Source organism: Mytilus trossulus, chromosome 1 (assembly GCF_036588685.1).
Source record: "Mytilus trossulus isolate FHL-02 chromosome 1, PNRI_Mtr1.1.1.hap1, whole genome shotgun sequence".
NCBI classification, from domain to species: Eukaryota; Metazoa; Mollusca; class Bivalvia; order Mytilida; family Mytilidae; genus Mytilus; species Mytilus trossulus.
Genome location: NC_086373.1, coordinates 32,818,141 through 32,839,901, shown reverse-complemented (window position 1 = coordinate 32,839,901; position 21,761 = coordinate 32,818,141). Strand labels below are relative to the sequence as shown.

The following is a 21,761-nucleotide window of genomic DNA, read 5'->3' as shown; positions in this document are numbered from 1 at the left end:
GAAATGTTATTCGCAGAAGCGGATTTAGGGGGAGGCCCAAGGGGACAAAATTTGGTTGCTTATATAGGGAATCACTGAAGCGTGACTGGAGTGGGCCCCCTCTAAGGCAGTCAGTGGGCCCCACTTGTGAAAATTTCTAGATCCGCCAGTGATTCTACAAATGTTGTTTCATGTTTTTGAAAAGGACTTCATTGAAAGGAATTGAAAAGTCCACATGCTTGCATAATACCATAAGTCTGCAATTCAAATGAAGTATAACAGTCAGTATTTGTAGAAATTTTAATTCGTGTGTGAATTCATGAATTAGAAAATTAACTTAAATATTGAAATTGGGAATGTAAATGGGGAATGTGTCAAAGAGAAAACAACAGGACCAAAAATCAGTAAACATTTTCCATGCTTCAATATTTTCTTTCTTGTGAAAATAATAGGATATGATAGTAGGTACAGTAATAGCATTTTAATGAACAATAGATATTTTTATGTTATGTATGTGTATTTTAAAATTGACAGGAAAAATTAAAATTGAGAATGGAAATGGGGAATGTGTCAAAGAGACAACAACCCAACCATAGAAAAAACAACAGCAGAAGGTCACCAACAGGTCTTCAATATAGCAGGAAATTCCCGCACCAGGAGGCGTCCTTCAGCAGGCCCCTAAACAAATATATACTAGTTCAGTGATAATGAACGCCATACTAATTTCCTAGAATTATTCTATTTCAGTTAATATTTGGACCAGAAACTGAGTATGAGTTGATACCAGGTGAAACACCAATAGAACCAATTACAGAAAAATCAAAACCAAAACCTGACACCAGTACAAAAATAGTTATTACTAAAGGTAGGATAGTCTTAAATCACAACCAAAACCTGACACTAGTACAAAAATAGTCATTACTAAAGGTAGGATAGTCTTAAATCACAACCAAAACCTGACACCAGTACACAAATAGTCATTACTAAAGGTAGAGTAGTCTTAAAATCACAACCAAAACCTGACACCAGTACAAAAATAGTCATTACTAAAGGTAGGATAGTCTTAAATCACAACCAAAACCTGACACTAGTACAAAAATAGTTATTACTAAAGATAGGATAGTCTTAAATCACAACCAAATCTGACACAAGTACACAAATAGTCATTTCTAAAGATAGGATAGTCTTAAATCACAACAAAAACCTGACACTAGTACACAAATAGTCATTACTAAAGATAGGATAGTCTTAAATCACAACCAAAACCTGACACTAGTACAAAAATAGTTATTACTAAAGGTAGGATAGTCTTAAATCACAACCAAAACCTGACACTAGTACACAAATAGTCATTTCTAAAGGTAGAGTAGTCTTAAATCACAACCAAAACCTGACACTAGTACAAAAATAGTCATTACTAAAGGTAGGATAGTCTTAAATCACAACCAAAACCTGACACTAGTACAAAAATAGTCATTACTAAAGGTAGAGTAGTCTTAAATCACAACCAAAACCTGACACTTGTACACAAAAGTCATTACTAAAGATAGGATAGTCTTAAATCACAACCAAAACCTGACACTAGTACACAAATAGTTATTACTAAAGGTAGGATAGTCTTAAATCACAACCAAAACCTGACACTAGTACACAAATAGTCATTTCTAAAGGTAGAGTAGTCTTAAATCACAACCAAAACCTGACACTTGTACACAAATAGTCATTACTAAAGATAGGATAGTCTTAAATCACAACCAAAACCTGACACTAGTACACAAAAAGTAATTTCTAAAGGTAGAGTAGTCTTAAATCACAATCAAAACCTGACACTAGTACACAAATAGTCATTACTAAAGATAGGATAGTCTTAAATCACAACCAAAACCTGACACTAGTACACAAATATTCATTTCTAAAGGTGGAGTAGTCTTAAATCACAACCAAAACCTGACTCTTGTACAAAAATAGTTATTACTAAAGGTAGGATAGTCTTAAATCACAACCAAAACCTGACACTAGTACACAAATAGTCATTACTAAAGATAGGATAGTCTTAAATCACAACAAAAACCTGACACTAGTACACAAAAAGTCATTTCTAAAGGTAGAGTAGTCTTAAATCACAACCAAAACCTGACACTAGTACACAAATAGTCATTACTAAAGATAGGATAGTCTTAAATCACAACAAAAACCTGACACTAGTACACAAAAAGTCATTTCTAAAGGTAGAGTAGTCTTAAATCAAAACCAAAACCTGACACTAGTACAAAAATAGTCATAACTAAAGGTAGGATAGTCTTAAATCACAACAAAAACCTGACACTAGTACACAAAAAGTAATTTATAAAGGTAGAGTAGTCTTAAATCACAACCAAAACCTGACACTAGTACAAAAATAGTCATTACTAAAGGTAGGATAGTCTTAAATCACAACAAAAACCTGACACTAGTACACAAAAAGTAATTTCTAAAGGTAGAGTAGTCTTAAATCACAACCAAAACCTGACACTAGTACAAAAATAGTCATTACTAAAGGTAGGATAGTCTTAAATCACAACAAAAACCTGACACTAGTACACAAAAAGTAATTTCTAAAGGTAGAGTAGTCTTAAATCACAACCAAAACCTGACACTAGTACACAAATAGTCATTACTAAAGATAGGATAGTCTTAAATCACAACAAAAACCTGAAACTAGTACACAAAAAGTAATTTCTAAAGGTAGAGTAGTCTTAAATCACAATCAAAACCTGACACTAGTACACAAATAGTCATTACTAAAGATAGGATAGTCTTAAATCACAACCAAAACCTGACACTAGTACACAAATATTCATTTCTAAAGGTGGAGTAGTCTTAAATCACAACCAAAACCTGACTCTTGTACAAAAATAGTTATTACTAAAGGTAGGATAGTCTTAAATCACAACCAAAACCTGACACTAGTACACAAATAGTCATTACTAAAGATAGGATAGTCTTAAATCACAACAAAAACCTGACACTAGTACACAAAAAGTCATTTCTAAAGGTAGAGTAGTCTTAAATCACAACCAAAACCTGACACTAGTACACAAATAGTCATTACTAAAGATAGGATAGTCTTAAATCACAACAAAAACCTGACACTAGTACACAAAAAGTCATTTCTAAAGGTAGAGTAGTCTTAAATCAAAACCAAAACCTGACACTAGTACAAAAATAGTCATAACTAAAGGTAGGATAGTCTTAAATCACAACAAAAACCTGACACTAGTACACAAAAAGTAATTTATAAAGGTAGAGTAGTCTTAAATCACAACCAAAACCTGACACTAGTACAAAAATAGTCATTACTAAAGGTAGGATAGTCTTAAATCACAACAAAAACCTGACACTAGTACACAAAAAGTAATTTCTAAAGGTAGAGTAGTCTTAAATCACAACCAAAACCTGACACTAGTACAAAAATAGTCATTACTAAAGGTAGGATAGTCTTAAATCACAACAAAAACCTGACACTAGTACACAAAAAGTAATTTCTAAAGGTAGAGTAGTCTTAAATCACAACCAAAACCTGACACTAGTACACAAATAGTCATTACTAAAGATATGATAGTCTTAAATCACAACAAAAACCTGAAACTAGTACACAAAAAGTAATTTCTAAAGGTAGAGTAGTCTTAAATCACAACCAAAACCTGACACTAGTACAAAAATAGTCATTACTAGATGTAGCGTAGTCTTTAATAACTAGACTGGAATACAGCCTATATGATGATGTACATAAAGCAACCTAATTATAATTCATATAAACAAATATTTTGAAATTTGAATAATTGAACTATTCAAAGAAACTCAATTTTTTTGATGAAACAGAAGAGGAACATATAGATAACACATTTTATGTAGTAACTTGCATATTTAAAAAAAAGAGGGAAATGTAAACTTATTAAACATGAAATTTATATGGTGAATTCTATCAGCTTTCTATAAACACATTGTAGTTTTCATTAAAATAACGAAAAGGAATATTTGTATTTATAGATGATGTAAAACCAGCATCCAAATCATCCAAAGCAGCATCCAGTCCTAACATGTAAGATCATACATTATACCTTACTGTTAATATACAAATTAATACAAGGTTTTTATTATTGCGAAAAATGCAACTGTCGTAAATGCAATAATTTAAACTCCCATTTTGAAATATTTTAATGAAATTAACAGGATTTTTCTCAAAATTGTAACAATTAAAATCGCATTTAAGTCTAAAATGACAAAATCGCAATAATAAATGCACGCAATAATTTCTGAATTTACAGTATATAAATACCTTGATTAGCTAGTCAATACTGAGTTTGTAAGTTCGAATTCAAAATGGTGCAGAACAACAAAAAATGACCGCCACAAAATAGCACAAGCGTATCGAAAGTGGCATAAAACACCAATCAATCAACCAATCAATCGATCAATCAATAAAAGGCTTTATCTATTATAGCCAAATACCAAAAAAAATATGAGTTTAGGAAAACTTTAAAATTTTCATGCACCTCTTGTTAATTATTTAAAAAAAAAACTATTTATGATGTCAGTCTTAAGTTAGTGTTAAAAAAATATTATTTTCATTTCAGCTTATCTGCAGAGAAAACTGTAGATCAATTAGTACAGGGAGACAATGACAATTCTGTTCAATCAAAGGTCAGTATATAGTTCAAGGTCAAATGAAGATGAAACCAACTGCTGTCTTTACTAATTCATTTGTTGGATCATAGAATTGTTGTGCATCTTATTTATGGTTAAGTATTGGATATCTTTCTAATTCCTTGAATATTTTATTACAGTCCTTTTCTGATACAAATTGTTTCAGGGTCTACTTGAAGGATAAATGTAACACTTGGAATTGAGCACAGTAGATGGTTTCAAGATTGCTTCATTTGCTTAACTTTAAGCTTTAAGAAATCAGAACATGTCTTACAAAATCAAATTCAGTTCTGCTATTTAATTTTCCAACATAGCAGGTTTTCTATGTTATATATTGCCTTTAATAAATTTGAATTCGCCCCAAAAAAACTTTTCTGTTTTGAGTAATAACAAAAGCTTTCTTATTTTGAGTTTATATATAAAAGATGTCATTTCAGGGAATATAAAATTGATTAGCATTTGTAAGGACTACCAAATTGTAAGGACTACCAATGCTAATTTTTGTTTGATGCACACACAAATGAATATGACCGTAAACAAGAAACATTTAATCACAGATGATTAGTAAAGATGGTATTTAGTTTCTTTTTTTATATAGTTGATATACTGGTTACTCAATCATTGAATATTTTTTTCCAATCAAAATATGCCAGAGTTCAAAGAAGGGACTCATTATATTTACTAGGAAGGGGAATATCAAAATATAATGCTTTTGTTAATTTTCATTGTTCAGTTACTTCCCCGATATTTTTTTTTAGTTATTTCTTTGCTTATAACTATCATTTGCCTACTATCTTGGGACTTTTTTTCAGTATAAATGCTCACAACCTATCAAAAAAAATTAAAAAAAAATGACACTTGGTGTTTCTGAATAATGAGATGTTACATTAAATGTGATGCAGCCATGTATTGGTGATGGTATTGTCTCAGAATCAATAAAAATAATTATGTTGTATTTACTGTTTGCAAGTTTTGGGTTCAAGCTTATTGAATGAGATTTGTTGTTATATTAACTAAAATTGTCATCCTTTTCATTTACAAGATATTTTATATTTTAGCATGCATTTAAAAAAATAAAATGGACTAAAATGAGAATCATTTTGTTCAACAAAATGAATATTAGTGAAATCTGTAAATTGTGTTTATAATGTTTTTTAATGAAAGATTTGTATTTCATTTTACTTTTATAGTGTAAACTAAAATAGCATTTTTTTTTATACATTTTATTTTATTATTTAAATTATGAACAAAATTACAATATGACCATATTAGGCTTTTAGATGAAACTTTTAACCTATTGTTTGATTTATGTGAATTACTAATACATATTTCTAAAGATTTTACCATACCTGTTTGTACTAATAAGTACTAATATGTGCTTAATTTGATTTTAGTAGTCAGTTATTGGAAACATAAGTTGTATGAAATGAAGTCTTTTACCGATAAGTATATATGATTTCAGACATCAGACGCAGATTTTGTATTACCAGGGAGCGCTCATTGTAATAAAAAAGAAATTGTGGCTTTATCAGATGGTAATATCATGTGTTGTGTAATAAATCTTGTCTTGTAATAGGCTAGCCTTTTTCTCTGCCACAACTAACAGTCTTGTAGCACAAGTGACACTTTTGACTTTTTATATAGAAGGTATTTTATAAGAGATTTAATGCACTTTTAATTATGCATTTTTAATAATTGAGTAGCTAGGCATTTGTGTAGAAATAGGGCACCAAATGGTTTTTGAATTGTGTATTACAGACTCATAATTTGCGTTTAATGAGATCTACTGAGTTTTGACTAAACTTTTTCTATTGAAACTGAACATTTTTTAAAGCCTTCATTCAGTATAAGCTTGGACTTGTACACAATCCTTTGATCCCAGAGTATACTTTTTTTTAAATCCTGTAATACTGTGGATTCATTTATTTTTTGGGGGGACAAATTTCGTGGATTGAGGAAAATTTGGATTTTCATGAATATTTGCTTTAATATGTGTGTTTTCAATGTATTCATACATTTTTAAAGAAAATAAATCATTTATTGAACATTTAAACTTGTGGTTCCTTTGTTCTCACATAATCAAGGAAACATTGATATTCAATAAATAAACGTGAATCCGCAGTAAATACAAGCAAGTAAGAAGAATATAGTTCTTTCAAAGTTTATACATGTTTCACATGCATTATATATGTTTTATTCTCCCAAAAATCTATTTATGAAAAAAAATGATTTTTTAATGGGGAAACTTATAAATTGTCATGGCAGCTAAGATTAGGAGCTAGTCATGTCACCATGCATTAAATTGTGATAAGCAACCCCCTTCTATTGATTTATTTAAGCTTATCATCTGATAAATATAACACTTATCAAGTTTTATTTGAGAAATCCTTGATAAGAGCACATACATATGCATGCATGATCTAAATATGTGTTGTGTGTTATTGTTATTGTATACTGTGCACATTATTGTATCTTGAGTGTTTCTGGAGTAATAATTATTTATGGTGTTTGGACTCCTAATTAATATGCACATATCTAGTATCCTTGATTTGCATGTAAATTTTAAAAAGATGATGCTACACATTGGATGTCTTCCAAACTTAAGGTGGTACCAAACACTACGTGGAGATAACTCTGTAAATTCAGCAGAACGTTTTAATGATGTTATGTTCATAATATTAAGCTTCTCAATGATATATTTTTGTCAAAGGGTCACAGTAAATACTTTGTCAAAAATGTTAAGAAAATTAAACGAGCCAAATTAATTATAGTTAAAGTGTTAGGTACCACCTTAATCTGAATCAAATATTTCCATTATTTCAAAAAGTGTATCTATCTAAAACTTTAATAATACAATTCAAACAGATATATCAAGTTCACTGTTTTTATCAACCAAGTTTAAAAAAACAGTACTTTTCATTCTGTGTGTAGTATTTTCTCTTTTTGTTTTGTAAACGTGTGTGCATTAGACATTATTTATACAGAATATATAAACTTTTTCCGTCAGCTTGATTCTCTTTGTTTGTGGTATTTCAACAAATTGTATTACATTTCAATTTTATACTACCAATGTAATGTTCAGTAACTTTTGTTTTGAATGAAATAATATTACAAACTGTTTAACAATTTTTTAAATTAATAGATTCTTTATTGCATGAGTATTTTGAATACTTGTCTAAACTTTCTTGGTATGATCAGAGTTTTCAAATTACATTCATATTCAATTTTACTCCTTTGGTCAGTCATGTGAACATCTACAAAATGTCAACATATGCAAAATAAATGAATATTAATGATGTAAACTTCTAAAATCAGCATATGCAAAATTTATGAATATTCATAATGTAAATTTCTAAAATCTGGTCATGCTATATAGTTATGAATGCATTTTACTACTGACACAGGGGAAGAAAATGGAGATATAGATTCTGATGGGGATCTGCCTGATACAATGTTACCTGATGACTCACAGCATGCCTTACATTCCAATGCATTTAAAGGTATGCAGCCATCTTGTGTGTTATGATAAACTCCATTATAATATGTAATACTGTTTAACAATTTCTTAAAGTAATAGATTCTTTTATGCATGAGTATTTTAAATATTCAACTCTTCCTGGTTTTTTGTTGTTGTATACTTCAGATTCATTTACATTTGTGAAGTACCAACTTGTGGGAATGTTGGTCATCTGCAAATTAAAATGTTTAAAAAAGTACAAATTTGCACAACACTCAAAATCTTAATTCATGTTTCCATAAAAATACAATGTTTCCTAAATCAAAGAAATTTGGTGCTAATGAAAATTTATTTTAGGTATTTGATAAAACTTAAAACTGGGTAAAAATAAGAACTGTTACATGTCGCATGGAGTTCATTTTCTTTATCCTTTTAAAAAAAGAATTTTAGTTACTAAAAATAGGTTTTATATTTTTTTATAAGTTTATTCAGAAAATAAATTTTCTGCCTCAGCATTTGAATTTGTTGTCATAAAAGCGTTTTAGGTAGGGGGGGAGGGGCGGGGCGGGGGGGGGGGGGGGGGGGGGGGGGGGGGGGGGGTTAATGGCCATGACTATTTTGCAACATTGTTTCCTATTGGTTAAACTCATTTATACAGCTGTTCTTTAATAGAATAAAACATGACATAATAAAACAGTACCAATTAATCTATTATGTCTTCAAAAGTCTCTTATCCTTGGATATCATAGTGAGACCTAGTTTTGATACTTATACTAAACAGTGAATAGGAAGCAGCAAAAAAATGTCTAGTGGGCCATAAAACATTTTGAAAACCCTGCATAATCTTCATAAAAGAGATGCTTTCATAAACAGTATTAAGTATGAACTTTATTCCATAATTACCATTAAATGAAGAAAAGAAAAAAGAAAATGTGTTAGTAGTGAATATAATGTGGGTCTAAACGTGACGCGGGATTGCCGATTTTTTATAAGCGTGCTGTGTGACATGTGAAAGTCAAATTATCGTGCTGTGAAAACAGGAAATGAAGCCTAGCAGGACACGGAAATTACAAAAAAATGAGAATTGCTGACGTATATAGTGTAAGGGGGATATGGGAATCTGACAAAACAGTAAGCGGGATCTGGGATCAGAACCCCCCAATGAGACCCCCTACAATGGCAAGGTCTCTTTAAAGATTAATGTGATATGTTATTACTTTTGTACAAATACTGTGTTAGTTATAAGTAAAAAGGTAGTTTTGTTGTTGTATGTTAATCAGATTTAGAAATGTAATGCACTTGTGTGATGATTTGCCATGACTGCAATTGTTATAAGATAATTTCTCAGTTTGATATTTTTTCATTTGCTTCATATTTCAATCATATAAACATGATAAATGACAGTTTGAAATTAGGTCATTAATTTTTTTGACAAAAAATACACTATTTTTATACGACCGCAAATTTTGACAAAATTTTCGTCGTATATTGCTATCACGTTGTCGTCGTCGTCGTTGTCGTCGTCGTCGTCGTCCGAATACTTTTAGTTTTCGCACTCTAACTTTAGTAAAAGTGAATATAAATCTATAAAATTTTATCACAAGGTTTATGACCACAAAAGGAAGGCTGGTATTGATTTTTGGAGTTTTGGTCCCAACATTTTAGGAATTAGGGGCCAAAAAGGGCCCAAATAAGCATTTTCTTGGTTTTCGCACTATAACTTTAGCTTAAGTTAATAGAAATCTATGAAATTTTGACACAAGGTTTATGACCACAAAAGAAAGGTTGGGATTGATTTTGGGAGTTTTGGTTTCAATAGTGTAGGAATTAGGGGCCAAAAAAGGGCCCAAATAAGCATTATTCTTGGTTTTCGCACTATAACTTTAGTTTAAGTAAATAGAAAATAATGAAATTTAAACACAATGTTTATGACCACAAAAGGAAGGTTGGTATTGATTTTCGGAGTTAAGGTCCCAACAGTTTAGGAATTAGGGGCCAAAAAGGGACCCAAATAAGCATTTTTCTTGATTTTCGCACCATAACTTTAGTATAAGTAAATAGAAATCTATGAAATTTAAACACAAGGTTTATGTCCATAAAAGGAAGGTTGGTAATGATTTTGGGAGTTTTGGTCCCAACAGTTTAGGAATAAGGGGCCCAAAGGGTCCAAAATTAAACTTTGTTTGATTTCATCAAAATTGAATAATTGGGGTTCTTTGATATGCCGAATCTAACTGTGTATGTAGAATTTTAACTTTTGGTCCCGTTTTCAAATTGGTCTACATTAAGGTCCAAAGGGTCCAAAATTAAACTTCGTTTGATTTTGACAAAAAATTAATCGGTTGGGTTCTTTGATATGCTGAATCTTAAAATGTACTTAGATTCTTGATTATCGGCCCAGTTTTCAAGTTGGTCCAAATCGGGGTCCAAAATTAAACTTTGTTTGATTTCATCAAAAATTGAATAAATGGGGTTCTTTGATATGCCAAATCTAACTGTGTATGTAGATTCCTCATTTTTGGTCTTGTTTTCAAATTGGTCTACATTAAAGTCCAAAGGGTCCAAAATTAAACTTAGTTTGATTTTAACAAAAATTGAAATCTTAGGGTTCTTTGATATGCTGAATCCAAACATGTACTTAGATTTTTGATTCTGGGCCCAGTTTTCAAGTTGGTCCAAATCAGGATCTAAAATTATTATATTAAGTTTTGTGCAATAGCAAGTCTTTTCAATTGCACAGTATTGCGCAATGGCAAGAAATATCTTATTGCAAAATATTGTGAAATAGCAATTTTGTTTTTAATTAGAGTTATCTTTCTTTGTCCAGAATAGTAAGCAAGAAATATCTAATTGTAAGAATTTTTTTTATTTGGAGTTATCTTTCTTTGTCCAGAATCAACTTAAATCTTTGTTATATATACAATATACAATGTATATTCACTTTTTACTACCAACTGATAAATTAAAATAATCTTTACCATTCAGTGATAACAAGCAGTTTTTTTACATCTTAATATTTTATGATGTATTTAAATGAGTAGTAATTGTTGCAAACTCCATTAGAAATTTTAATTGAGATTAGTTTTGGAATAAGGGAAAGGGGGATGTGATTAAAAAAATTGGGTTCAATTTTCTCATTTGAAATTTCATAAATAAAAAGAAAATTTCTTCAAACATTTTTTTTGAGAGGAATAATATTCAACAGCATAGTGAATTGCTCTAAGAGAAAACAAAAATTTTAATTTCATTAGAACACATTCATTCTGTGTCAGAAACCTATGCTGTGTCAACTATTTAATCACAATCCAAATTTAGAGCTGAATCCAGCTTGAATGTTGTGTCCATACTTGCCCCAACCGTTCAGGGTTCAACCTCTGCGGTCGTATAAAGCTACGCCCTGCGGAGCATCTGGTTAACATCTGATTTCTTTAAAAATAGAAAATTATTTTGTATGAATGAAAATCAGACAGCAAATGAATTAATTATAACTAACTTTCGACAGGATCAGATCCAGATATTATATACACCGTAATGGCTGACGTGTGATTAACAGGTAGAGAAACTAGCACAACTAATTATAGTGGCTTCTTTATCATTAATTTTCAGTTTCTCAATCAAACCACTGAATTTTCAATTTCAGAAGGGGACAAATTGAGTTAAATTACCAAAATCATTGAGTATCACAATGTGATAAAGAAGCCACTTGGTCACTGCACTTATTCTGCATTTTCTATGGCCACTGAAATGTATTCCCCACATAATTGTATAAATCTGCTATCTACCAACTGTATTTGTTTAGATTGACAATTTAAGTGTCTTAAAAAAAGATATACAAGAATTTGATAAGAATTAGTTTTAAGTTGGAGTTAGCAGATTATTTACTTAACATGATTCCAATAAACCTATAATGTAAATTCAGAAATTATTGTGCGTGTTTATTATTGCGATGTTTTAAGAATGGCCAAAAAAGGGGGATTAATGATTGTGATCAGATTTATTTATCAGATATCAGAATAGGAGTTATTATTGTGATCATCACCGGAAAAAAATTAATTGCATTGATAAATACCTCAGAATGATTTCTGGATTTACAGTATATTGATGTTGGGTAAACTTTTACTTTAGATAAATAAATGTTAACTTTGGATAAGCTTACACATAAAAACTTTGGGTAAAACTAGATATTAACTTTCAGTAAGCTTATATATTAAACTTTGGGTAAATCTAGATATGAACTTTGGTTAGAACTAGATATATACTTTGGGTAAACCTTAACTTTTGTTAAACCTTTATAACTTTAGTTAACCTATAAATTTAACTTTGGGTACCCTGGTAAACCTTAAACCTTAATATATTAACTTTCGGTAAACCTATATATTGACTTTGGGTATTCTAAATATTAGCTGGACAAACCTATATGTTAACCTTGGATAAACCTATATTTTAACTATGGGTCAGTATTTGCCAACAAGTAAAATTTCACTCTCTCTTCTGTCGCTATATTTATAATTATGCATGATTGTATTTCACAAGTTGTCATATTACATTGTGATTTGTTTTTCTTCCTTGAATACAATATAGTTACGAGAAGAATATGTTTGAAATCCATGAAGTTCTTATTTCATTTTGAAAAACTCTAGAAGAGAAAGATTTTAAGGGCAAGAAAAATATTTCTGAATTTTTTTTTCATTGAATTGCATGTACATTTATCGAACAGTATGTTGCGACAGTTTTCACATAGACAGTATGAAGTATGTTATTAATTTGTTAAGAAGCCGTACATCAAGCTTAATAATAGAAGAAAAAATCAACTTTTTAATTAAAACTGTTATTTGTATGTAGCATATATCTGGTTGCAGTAATATTTACTTGTGCATTGTATGTTTTCATTCTTTTTGTTTGTGTTATGTCTGCACAATGATAATTTACATTTTGGGTTTTGAATTAATTGTTATGAATTAATTAATAACCAGTATTGTGTTAACATGTATTCAAGTTTACTAACACTTATGGTTTCTTCTTGTTGCCTTGATATTTTTTGAGTTAAGCATAATTCATTTACTGGTAGTAAATTTGTGATTTGCTCTTTATTATATATAGTCTTAAGCATTATAATACTGATATGGCATCTTGTCTTCTTTACAGTTCAACTAGAGTATTATGGGTACTTATAATATAGTGTAAGTTTCAACCTACCCTCCATAAACACCCTCACTCACAATAGTTCCTTTTCGTGTAAGCCCTGTTCCTTATAAGTTATATGTTTACTAAATTTATCAAATCTTTTGAAAAGAATACAAGTTCAAAACTTAGAGAAAAAAATAGTTACAGCGTATTCCATTGAGTGTGTATCCAAATGTAATATCTTTGGTAAGCTTGCTTGTTAGCTGAACCGTGAAGTCATTGTTAAGTTAGGTAAACTACTCTACTATAGGAATAGACTAGTCCTACCGAAAACAAATCAATCTGTCTGTTGGACTATGCTACTTTGAAAGGAGGGTAGTTTACCTATCCTAACAATGACTTCACAGTTCAGCTAACAAGCAAGCTTACCAAAGATATTACCACTGGCTACACACTTAATGGAATCTGCTGTAAATGATAAACTGCACAGTATCATTTTTGACCTGTATGATTTGATTTTTTTTTGGGGGGGGGGGGGGGGGGTAGATAAGAGATGGAAAGGAACTATTTGTTTGTAGCACAGCTTTTGTATTGGAGTACAGTGAAATAAATAAAAGCTGATGATATGTGTAACCCATATGTACATACATGTTTTGAAATATTTTGAGAGGTGGGATGCTAATCAAAAGAGTTGAGGAACAATAGTTTATATACAATATACTCTAATTGGCCTCAAATACAAAACATTCTGCATATGAATTGGCAATCTTACTTTGAAACAGTGTTTAAGTAACAGTATTTTAAGATTTCATGGTTCACCAAATTGATGAACAAACAGTTTAGAAAATGCCAGCTTATATTGTTTATAAACTAGACATTTCTGTATTTTGGGTTTAGATATCATCTGATTTGTATTTCTAATGGTTATATAGTTCGGGTTGGGTATACAAATATGAATATCAATTTAAAATACAGTCACTGAATCTTTAACATACAACCAAGTATTTATATTATACAAAGGTCAGTGTTTGAAAAGAAGTAACACTGATTTAGTTTAGTTGCATGTCTTAAGCACAGTTAATTAACAAAGTCTAGATCTAGTCTGCTCTTTTGAATCTCTATGACTACTGTAAAATCAGAAATTATTATTGGGATTTTTTAAGAATCAACAAAAATGTGAGTTTAATTATTGTGATTCCAGGATAAGCTACCAACAGATATATGTATTTAATAAAGAATTCTTATCATTCTTATTATTGCAACACTCATTACAGCTAATTTCCTAATGCATGTAAAGCAAAACTGTGGTTGGCTTGCTTGCTTTGTTTGTATAGTTGTTTATATAAGCTTTGTAAATAAGATTGGCATCTCTAAACAATATATATAGGCAAAGTTTAACCTGTTTATATAATATTTGAATTTAATTGGGTGTTATCCTAATGATTGCTCAATATAAAAACAAAGCAAGCAAGCTAACTAAAGTCTTGCTCTACATGCTGTAGGAAATTAGCTGTAAAGTAGTTGCATTAATTGCATTGATTAAAACCTTGCAATAATTTCTGAAATCCAGTATTACATGTAGTTTGAATGCACTTTACAGACTCTGATTACTATGCACATAAATTTTCCAATTACATGTGTTATTGTTAAAGATGAAGTGACTGTCATATTCTGGTTATATAACTGACAGTTATACTTACAGGTAAGCTGCCCAGGTGATGGGACAGGTAAACTAATGCATGGTGTGTTTATTGTTGTTACATGGTCAGTTGTTGGTTAAACATTCATAAAACATTCAAAGTCAGAATAACCTATAACATGGTCTATCTAAAAGCATGTTATTGGATTAAACAATACAAAACACATGTTTTTATTTGAGAAAATGTTCTTAAAGGTAAATCGGCCATTAATTTTGATTTGCTAATATAGAACGAACCTATTTCATTGAGAGTGACAGTATGTGTCAAACTTAAGTCTCTCAAATAAGAAAATTGTTTGTTTTCGAAACTTTTTTTTCAACAATGAAAAAGGGGAATGTGTCAAAGAGACAACAACCTGATCAAAAAGTAGAAAACAGCTGAAGACCACCAATCGGTCTTCAAAACAGCAAGAAAATCCTGCTAGAATGACTACTTGTATTGCAAATAAGAAGAAAAATACTGAAGTCTTTCATTATTCTTAATAAAAATACAATTTACTTAGATCTCATTACACGTCTAATACTCATTGGAAAAATACTTATATTTGTGTCACCTAATAAATATATTTCAAATTTTAAATTTGTTCATAAACAATGCTTTATTCACTGGAATGAGTTTTACTGCACTTGAATATATAACGAGTGAACTCAAATGATATAAGTGGTAGTTGATGATATATATTATATAATGTAATTAAAAGTCTCTGTATTTATCCTCAACCACTCACAAGGTCCTCAGCTACTAACCTCGGTTGATATGTAAAATGATATCCTGGATGTTATAGGAGATGACAAGTAATAATTTTCTGTTTAGTGAATGTTTCCAACAGCTGTTTTAATACTATTTCGGATAATTGTTGTATATATATGAACCCCTACATGCAATTAAATTTTGTTTTACCATTATTTATTGAAAATTGTTTTGCTTATTGTAATTATGATTGTGATTTTGGTAGGATGATGTGTCTACTCAATTACACAAACAAGTAAACAAAATTTTAGAGGAATTTTTTTTAACTCTTTACATTATACTTAATTGTAGATAATAATTTAAGCATTTTTTTCTAGAAAGATTGATTGCTCAAAGATTGATTGTTTGAATATCTGACATTTGACATTGCAATCTTTATAATTAAATCTATACATTTAATTTGATAACATCATTCAAAGCTTGTCCTTTTACAGGTTTTCTTAATGTTGTAACTTAATGGATATCTTGCATGACTTGATATTTTTTTTTATTCATTTCATCAAACCAAACAATTTTCACCCATACTTATTTTCTTTACTTAATTGTATATTCCAATTTAACCTATTAATTTTGTTGTGTACTGAGCTTTTGATTCCAATGAGTTAGTATGGTATATATGTTGTTACATGCTTATATAACAAGCATCTTAAGCGAGTTAATCTTACAGTATAAGCAAAACTTCCTTACTTGCATATTTCCTTTATTCTTGTTTTGCATTTTAACTTTCAATTTTTTAAGTTGTGCTTCCTTTCCTCTTTAATGCATAAGAACTAAAAAATATTGTAGACATAAGAAAAATAAATATACTTTTTTGCTTATTTTCAGGAGAAAGTAGTATGGTATTGAATAGCAATCATGAACATCATTTTGTCAGACCGCCTGAAATTGTGAAACGTTCCCCACCTCAGCAACTAAAGATACAGCCTGCCACCATACAACCTTTAACACTGGAAAAGAAGAAAATAAATCTTCCCACAATAACTGTTATAGAAAGTAGTCCTATCAGAGAATACCCGCCACAACACAACTTTGCAGCCACGCTTGCCCAAACAACAACGCAATCCAATTCTACTACTCATGCCTTGTCGGAAAGCCATCCATTGCCAATGGCTTCTCATGATTCACAAATGATATCTAATACAGAAACACCTACTATCCAGGCATTGATAAAAGCAACTAAAGCTACATTCTCCATAGAGCAGTTCAAATCTCAACCTTTACTCACAGCGCAAACAGATACAGATTCATTAGCCGTGGAAAAGCAGGTTATTTTACCACAGGTTGATGTGGAGAAACCTGACGATGAAGACTCAAACAATAATGCTCCCACAAAGCCAAAACCTTCAGACTTACCTCCCTTGAACACATTGACAATCACTTGTCCTTCGTCACCACTGCTTCAACGACATGCTTTAATGCAAGCTCAGAAAGAGGCTGGGAATATATCACCTCCTGTCCTTCGTAGAAATACATCCACGAAAAGATCACCTCCTTTATTTAGGACTTCACTGACTGACATTGGGAATAAGTCTAGAGAGGCAGATGGTCACATGGGTAGTTTATCTCCTAAAATGTCACGAAGATTCTCAGGACAGGGAGGTTCTTTGTCTGGATTATGGACAAGATCTTCTTCCTCACTAGATAGTAAAGAAGGGAGTATTTCTCCTCTCTCTGTTCATACGAATACATCAGATAAAACAGATGAAACTGCAAGCGCTGATATGGAAATAGATGAAAATAATACATTAAATTTGGATATGACAGTAAGATCAGGTATGTTTGATACCATGAATGTGAAAAAAACAGATATGAAAAAGAATGTGACATTTTCTTTAGACTTAGATACACAGTCCTTGTCATCTGATATTTCAAGTAAAGATGATGATGACATTCATATTGATATGTCCGTACAATCTGCTGTACCCACAGTCAGAACTAAAACTGCTCAAAACAAAACAGAGCAATCAAAGCCTGTAGTGAAAGAACGTAAAAAAAAAGGCCCATTAGGTATAGTTATGGGCAAAGCTGCAATAGCTGCGAGGGCGGTCAGTAGTGGTGCTCATCGATCATTAAGCTCTCCCTCTGTCTCATCTAGTCCTAAACAGCCTGTTACTAAATCTGATCCAAAACCTGAACGTAAACATTCTCATAGTCAGTGTGTGATGGGGACAAGTGCAGCTCATAGCAGTAGGACAGGGCATATTTCTTGTGCCACATGTGGAAGGAGGAGAGCCGCTTCGCAGAGTAATGTAGCTTCAGAACCACCTATGAAACAACAGGCCAAAGGTAAACAAGCACCTGTTAGAAAAATATCAACTGAATCGTATCCACGCAAAACTACAGATACAACTGCTTTATCTAAATCTGCTAGTACTCGGGAATCATCTGATAAAAGTGGACAGAAGACAAGTAAGAAGTCTAAGACAGAAAGAAGACCTTTCTTTGTTTAAGGATTTTTATTTTGTTTTTGTTTGTCAAGCAATTCTTCACTTTCTTTTCATATATTATGACCTTGTAAATCTTAGCTGTAAGGTTGTTATTTTAGTGGTAATACTTATTTAAAAAATGCAATAATCTTTTTTTTTTCTATGAATTTTGTTTTATATAATTTATTATGATTTGAAGGACCAAATTATGTGGGGCAATTTTAATTTAATGTGTTGTGAAAAAAAAATGAATGTTTTGGTTTCTTTTGAACAAACCATCAGACAAGTCCTTAATTTAACCAAATTTTCATGATTTGACACAAAAGTGTTTGGTCATTTAATGCATTTAAGAAAACCTTGTTGGTGCATATTTATGTTTGTTTGTTTTTCCCTGCCCTTGACATTTGTGCAATATATATGTTAATTTCCAGTAATAATATCATTGTTGTTGTACAGAAGTGTACATAGTTATTATAAAATATTTATTATAAGGATGTATCATAAATGTATATAGTAGGTTTTAGTAAATTAGAAGATTAGATCAAATTAAAATGTTTGATATATACACATGTATTTTAATATAGTAACAAAAATTCAGTATTTATACATGCAACCTCAAATCTGTCATATTGCAGTATGAGGTGTGTCTTTTTAATTTCCCCATTTTCATTGAAATTTTTTAATTTTTTTTTGTAGAATGCAAGAATATTTCATTTAGACTGTAAAATTCAAAACAAAACATCAAGTTAACTCTTCATGTCAAATCATATTAATAAAGGCATTTTAAGGTTCACTTATCTAATTACCAAATTTTAGAAGTGAATTAAGGGCTTTTACAGAACTCCAAAACTACTGTAAAAGTCATGGAAAACATTTGGAATATTTCATAAATGTTAAAAACTCTTCATTTCATAATTTGTTTTTGTATTGTACGTTAGGATGTAAATGGAAAAAGGGGGAACCATGATATACCACAGTGAAACACTTCCATAGGATTTTTAATTTGTATAGCTGTTAGTACATTGCAATCCTGGATATTTGATTGTAGGCATTTTTATTTAAATCATAAGAAAAAGAAAAAAAACAATGCTTGAAATTGTTCTTTTACTAAAAGCACAGAAAAAGACCATTTGTAGTTATACATAAATCAAATATCTTATGTAGTGTAGATCAGATTATTATTTTAAGATCATTCATTGCGATGTATAAAGAAAAAGATATAGCCAAAATTAAAAGTTGAGTTTAAAAAGAAAATGCTAAGTGCTATTTGCAATTTTTCTAAGCACACATTGTCATTCTTCAACATCTAAGACTATTATGCAGTAACAGATGAAGGAAGCATTTATTCACGTTTTGTTTTTTGTTTTTTTATGGAAATATTTTTTTTATAGAGATCTGCAACATGATGTGCATGTTCATCTTTTTTTTCCTAATATTTATAGCTGTGATATTGCAAATGATTTCATAAATAATGTTTTAATTTTTTTATATATAATCTGGCCCCAAACTGTACCTTCTTTTGTAAAAAATTGTGAACATGATTTTTTTTATGCAGCTCAGGGGGTGAGCTTAGGTTATATACCTGATGAGCAGTCAAATGTCTGAATTTCATTGGTAAAATTGTTTTATTATAAAAGTAATTAAACTATAGCTAATCATAATAATATAACTGTTCTTTTGATAAAGTTCTGATGCCTAATATGCAAATAATGACTAAACCATATAATATTTATGACTTGAATTCTGTATAATATATGATTGTGATAGCTTTAAGTGACATTACGTAGATTTTATTTATATATCTAGTCACTCTTTCTCAGGTTATATGTATTTCTCTGTACTTGTAGATCTGTCCTCTGTGACTTTTTACTATGTTTTGTTGTAAGATCTGAAACATTTATAGAATTCCTCAATTTCTACTGACATATTTACTCAATCTTGTCATGTTTTGTAACTTTGTTTTGTTCTTTAAAATTGTTAAGTGTTGATATATTTGTTCAAATTGCACAGATAAGGATCAGTTTATCAGTTTTCAGAAATTTTATGATTATCAGATATTGCCCCTTACATATTATTACATGTAAGATGATTTTTTCATACTTTAAGTTAATGAGGGCCCTCATGGGGTTTTTGATTATGTGATTACTTGGCCGTTTTTTTTAATGATTATTTGATTATTAAGCCAAATATTTCATGATTATTTGATTACCTAGGACTGTATTTTTAGTTTATGATTATTTGATTACTAAAGATAAGCAAATATTTAATGATTATGTGATTATATTGGCAAAAAATGGTGATTATGTGATTACTAGGACCCCCCCATGAGGGGCCTCGTTAATGTGTTTCTGGTTTCAAAAAGGGTTGTAAATATCCTCTAGTAGTATAACATTTATAGAACTAATTAATTATATGCTATTAAAAAGTTAAGAATTCTTCTCCCAAAAAAAGCTATTTTGATTGCTTTGCTTGCATCAGATTTCAAAATATATTTCAGTGAGATTAAAATTTGAATAGCTAGTGCCAGGGGGATTTGTAATTTCAGAACTCTGTCAATAACTTCTTAATCATTATTCAAACTACAAATATGTTCAAAAGAATCATACTTATTTTTCCTATAAAAGATATTGCACATATAATGGTTTCAATTTTACTTTATATAAAAATTATTACTTTTTTAATAGTAAAATTTTGATTTCACTAAAAGACAATCATCTTCTAAACTGTGTAATGACTAAATTAAGGAATTCTTTTGTCATCAAGTAGTATTAGATAATGTGCCATAAATTATATCATGGAATATTTATAGGTATACTCATTGGCCATATTATTCATTTGATTTTGTAATGGATGATAGATCTAAAATAATAATAAAAGGACATAAAACGTATTAAATACAATACTTTCGATTCATTATTATTCGTTAGATACCAATTTATGTGGATTTTGTGGGTTTATAAGAAGCATGAAATTAATTTTTAAACGATGACAAATTTCGTATACGCTGGTATGCAAACTTTGGCAAAACCTAAAAATTAAATATCCACGAGCATGTAAGTTATCCTTAATCAAGGGAAATTGGTACCTATAAAAATAATAAAATGAATCCACCGTATTAGTCATTAATTACTGGGTTTAAAGTAGAAAATCCTAAAATATTTAATCCCTGAAACATAGTTCCCCTAGTTGTATTCCTGCTTTGCTTTAAAGGTTGTCTGGGAATTAATAGGTTGTAAATCAGAAAAAAACTAGTAGGTTGACCATTGTATCCCTTCTATGTTTAATGTAATGTGTATGTTATTTCTCAGAATGTCATAATATATGTAGTTTTATATACTCAAAACAATTTACAACTATAACAATGTTTAGATAACTGTATGTCAGAATTTATTTTGATTTTACAGTCAAAATAAATAAATTATCATATTTTTGTTTTCCTTCATTTGCCCAAATAATGTTGAGAATTCAGTTGTGCTTTTCCCTTTGCAGCATTAACAAACAAATACTTTCATATGATTTGGAGTTTAGTTCAGTGAAAATGATGTCACACTAATTGCACACATTTTTGTTTAGGGGCTAGTTAAAGCAGACTGGGTGCAGGATTTTTCTCTGTGTTAAAGACCCATTGGTGGTCACAAG

The 21,761-nt window shown here is 30.2% G+C and overlaps 1 protein-coding gene across 12 annotated transcripts in view; it reads left to right on the top strand.

Annotated features, from left to right (window-relative positions):
- LOC134721932 (rho GTPase-activating protein 45-like) overlaps positions 1-21,553 on the top strand; it is a 50,395-nt gene extending 28,842 nt beyond the window's left edge. For 2 of the 12 annotated variants that reach the window (XM_063585254.1, XM_063585245.1), the window contains 6 exons: positions 727-844; positions 4,009-4,060; positions 4,596-4,662; positions 6,128-6,200; positions 8,070-8,165; positions 16,522-21,553. In XM_063585254.1, coding sequence (XP_063441324.1) covers positions 727-844; positions 4,009-4,060; positions 4,596-4,662; positions 6,128-6,200; positions 8,070-8,165; positions 16,522-18,146 — 2,031 coding nt within the window. In that variant the 3' untranslated portion in view covers positions 18,147-21,553. The other 10 variants (XM_063585297.1, XM_063585272.1, XM_063585279.1 and 7 more) reach the window with 10 other exon arrangements.
- Positions 21,554-21,761: the final 208 nt, after the last annotated feature.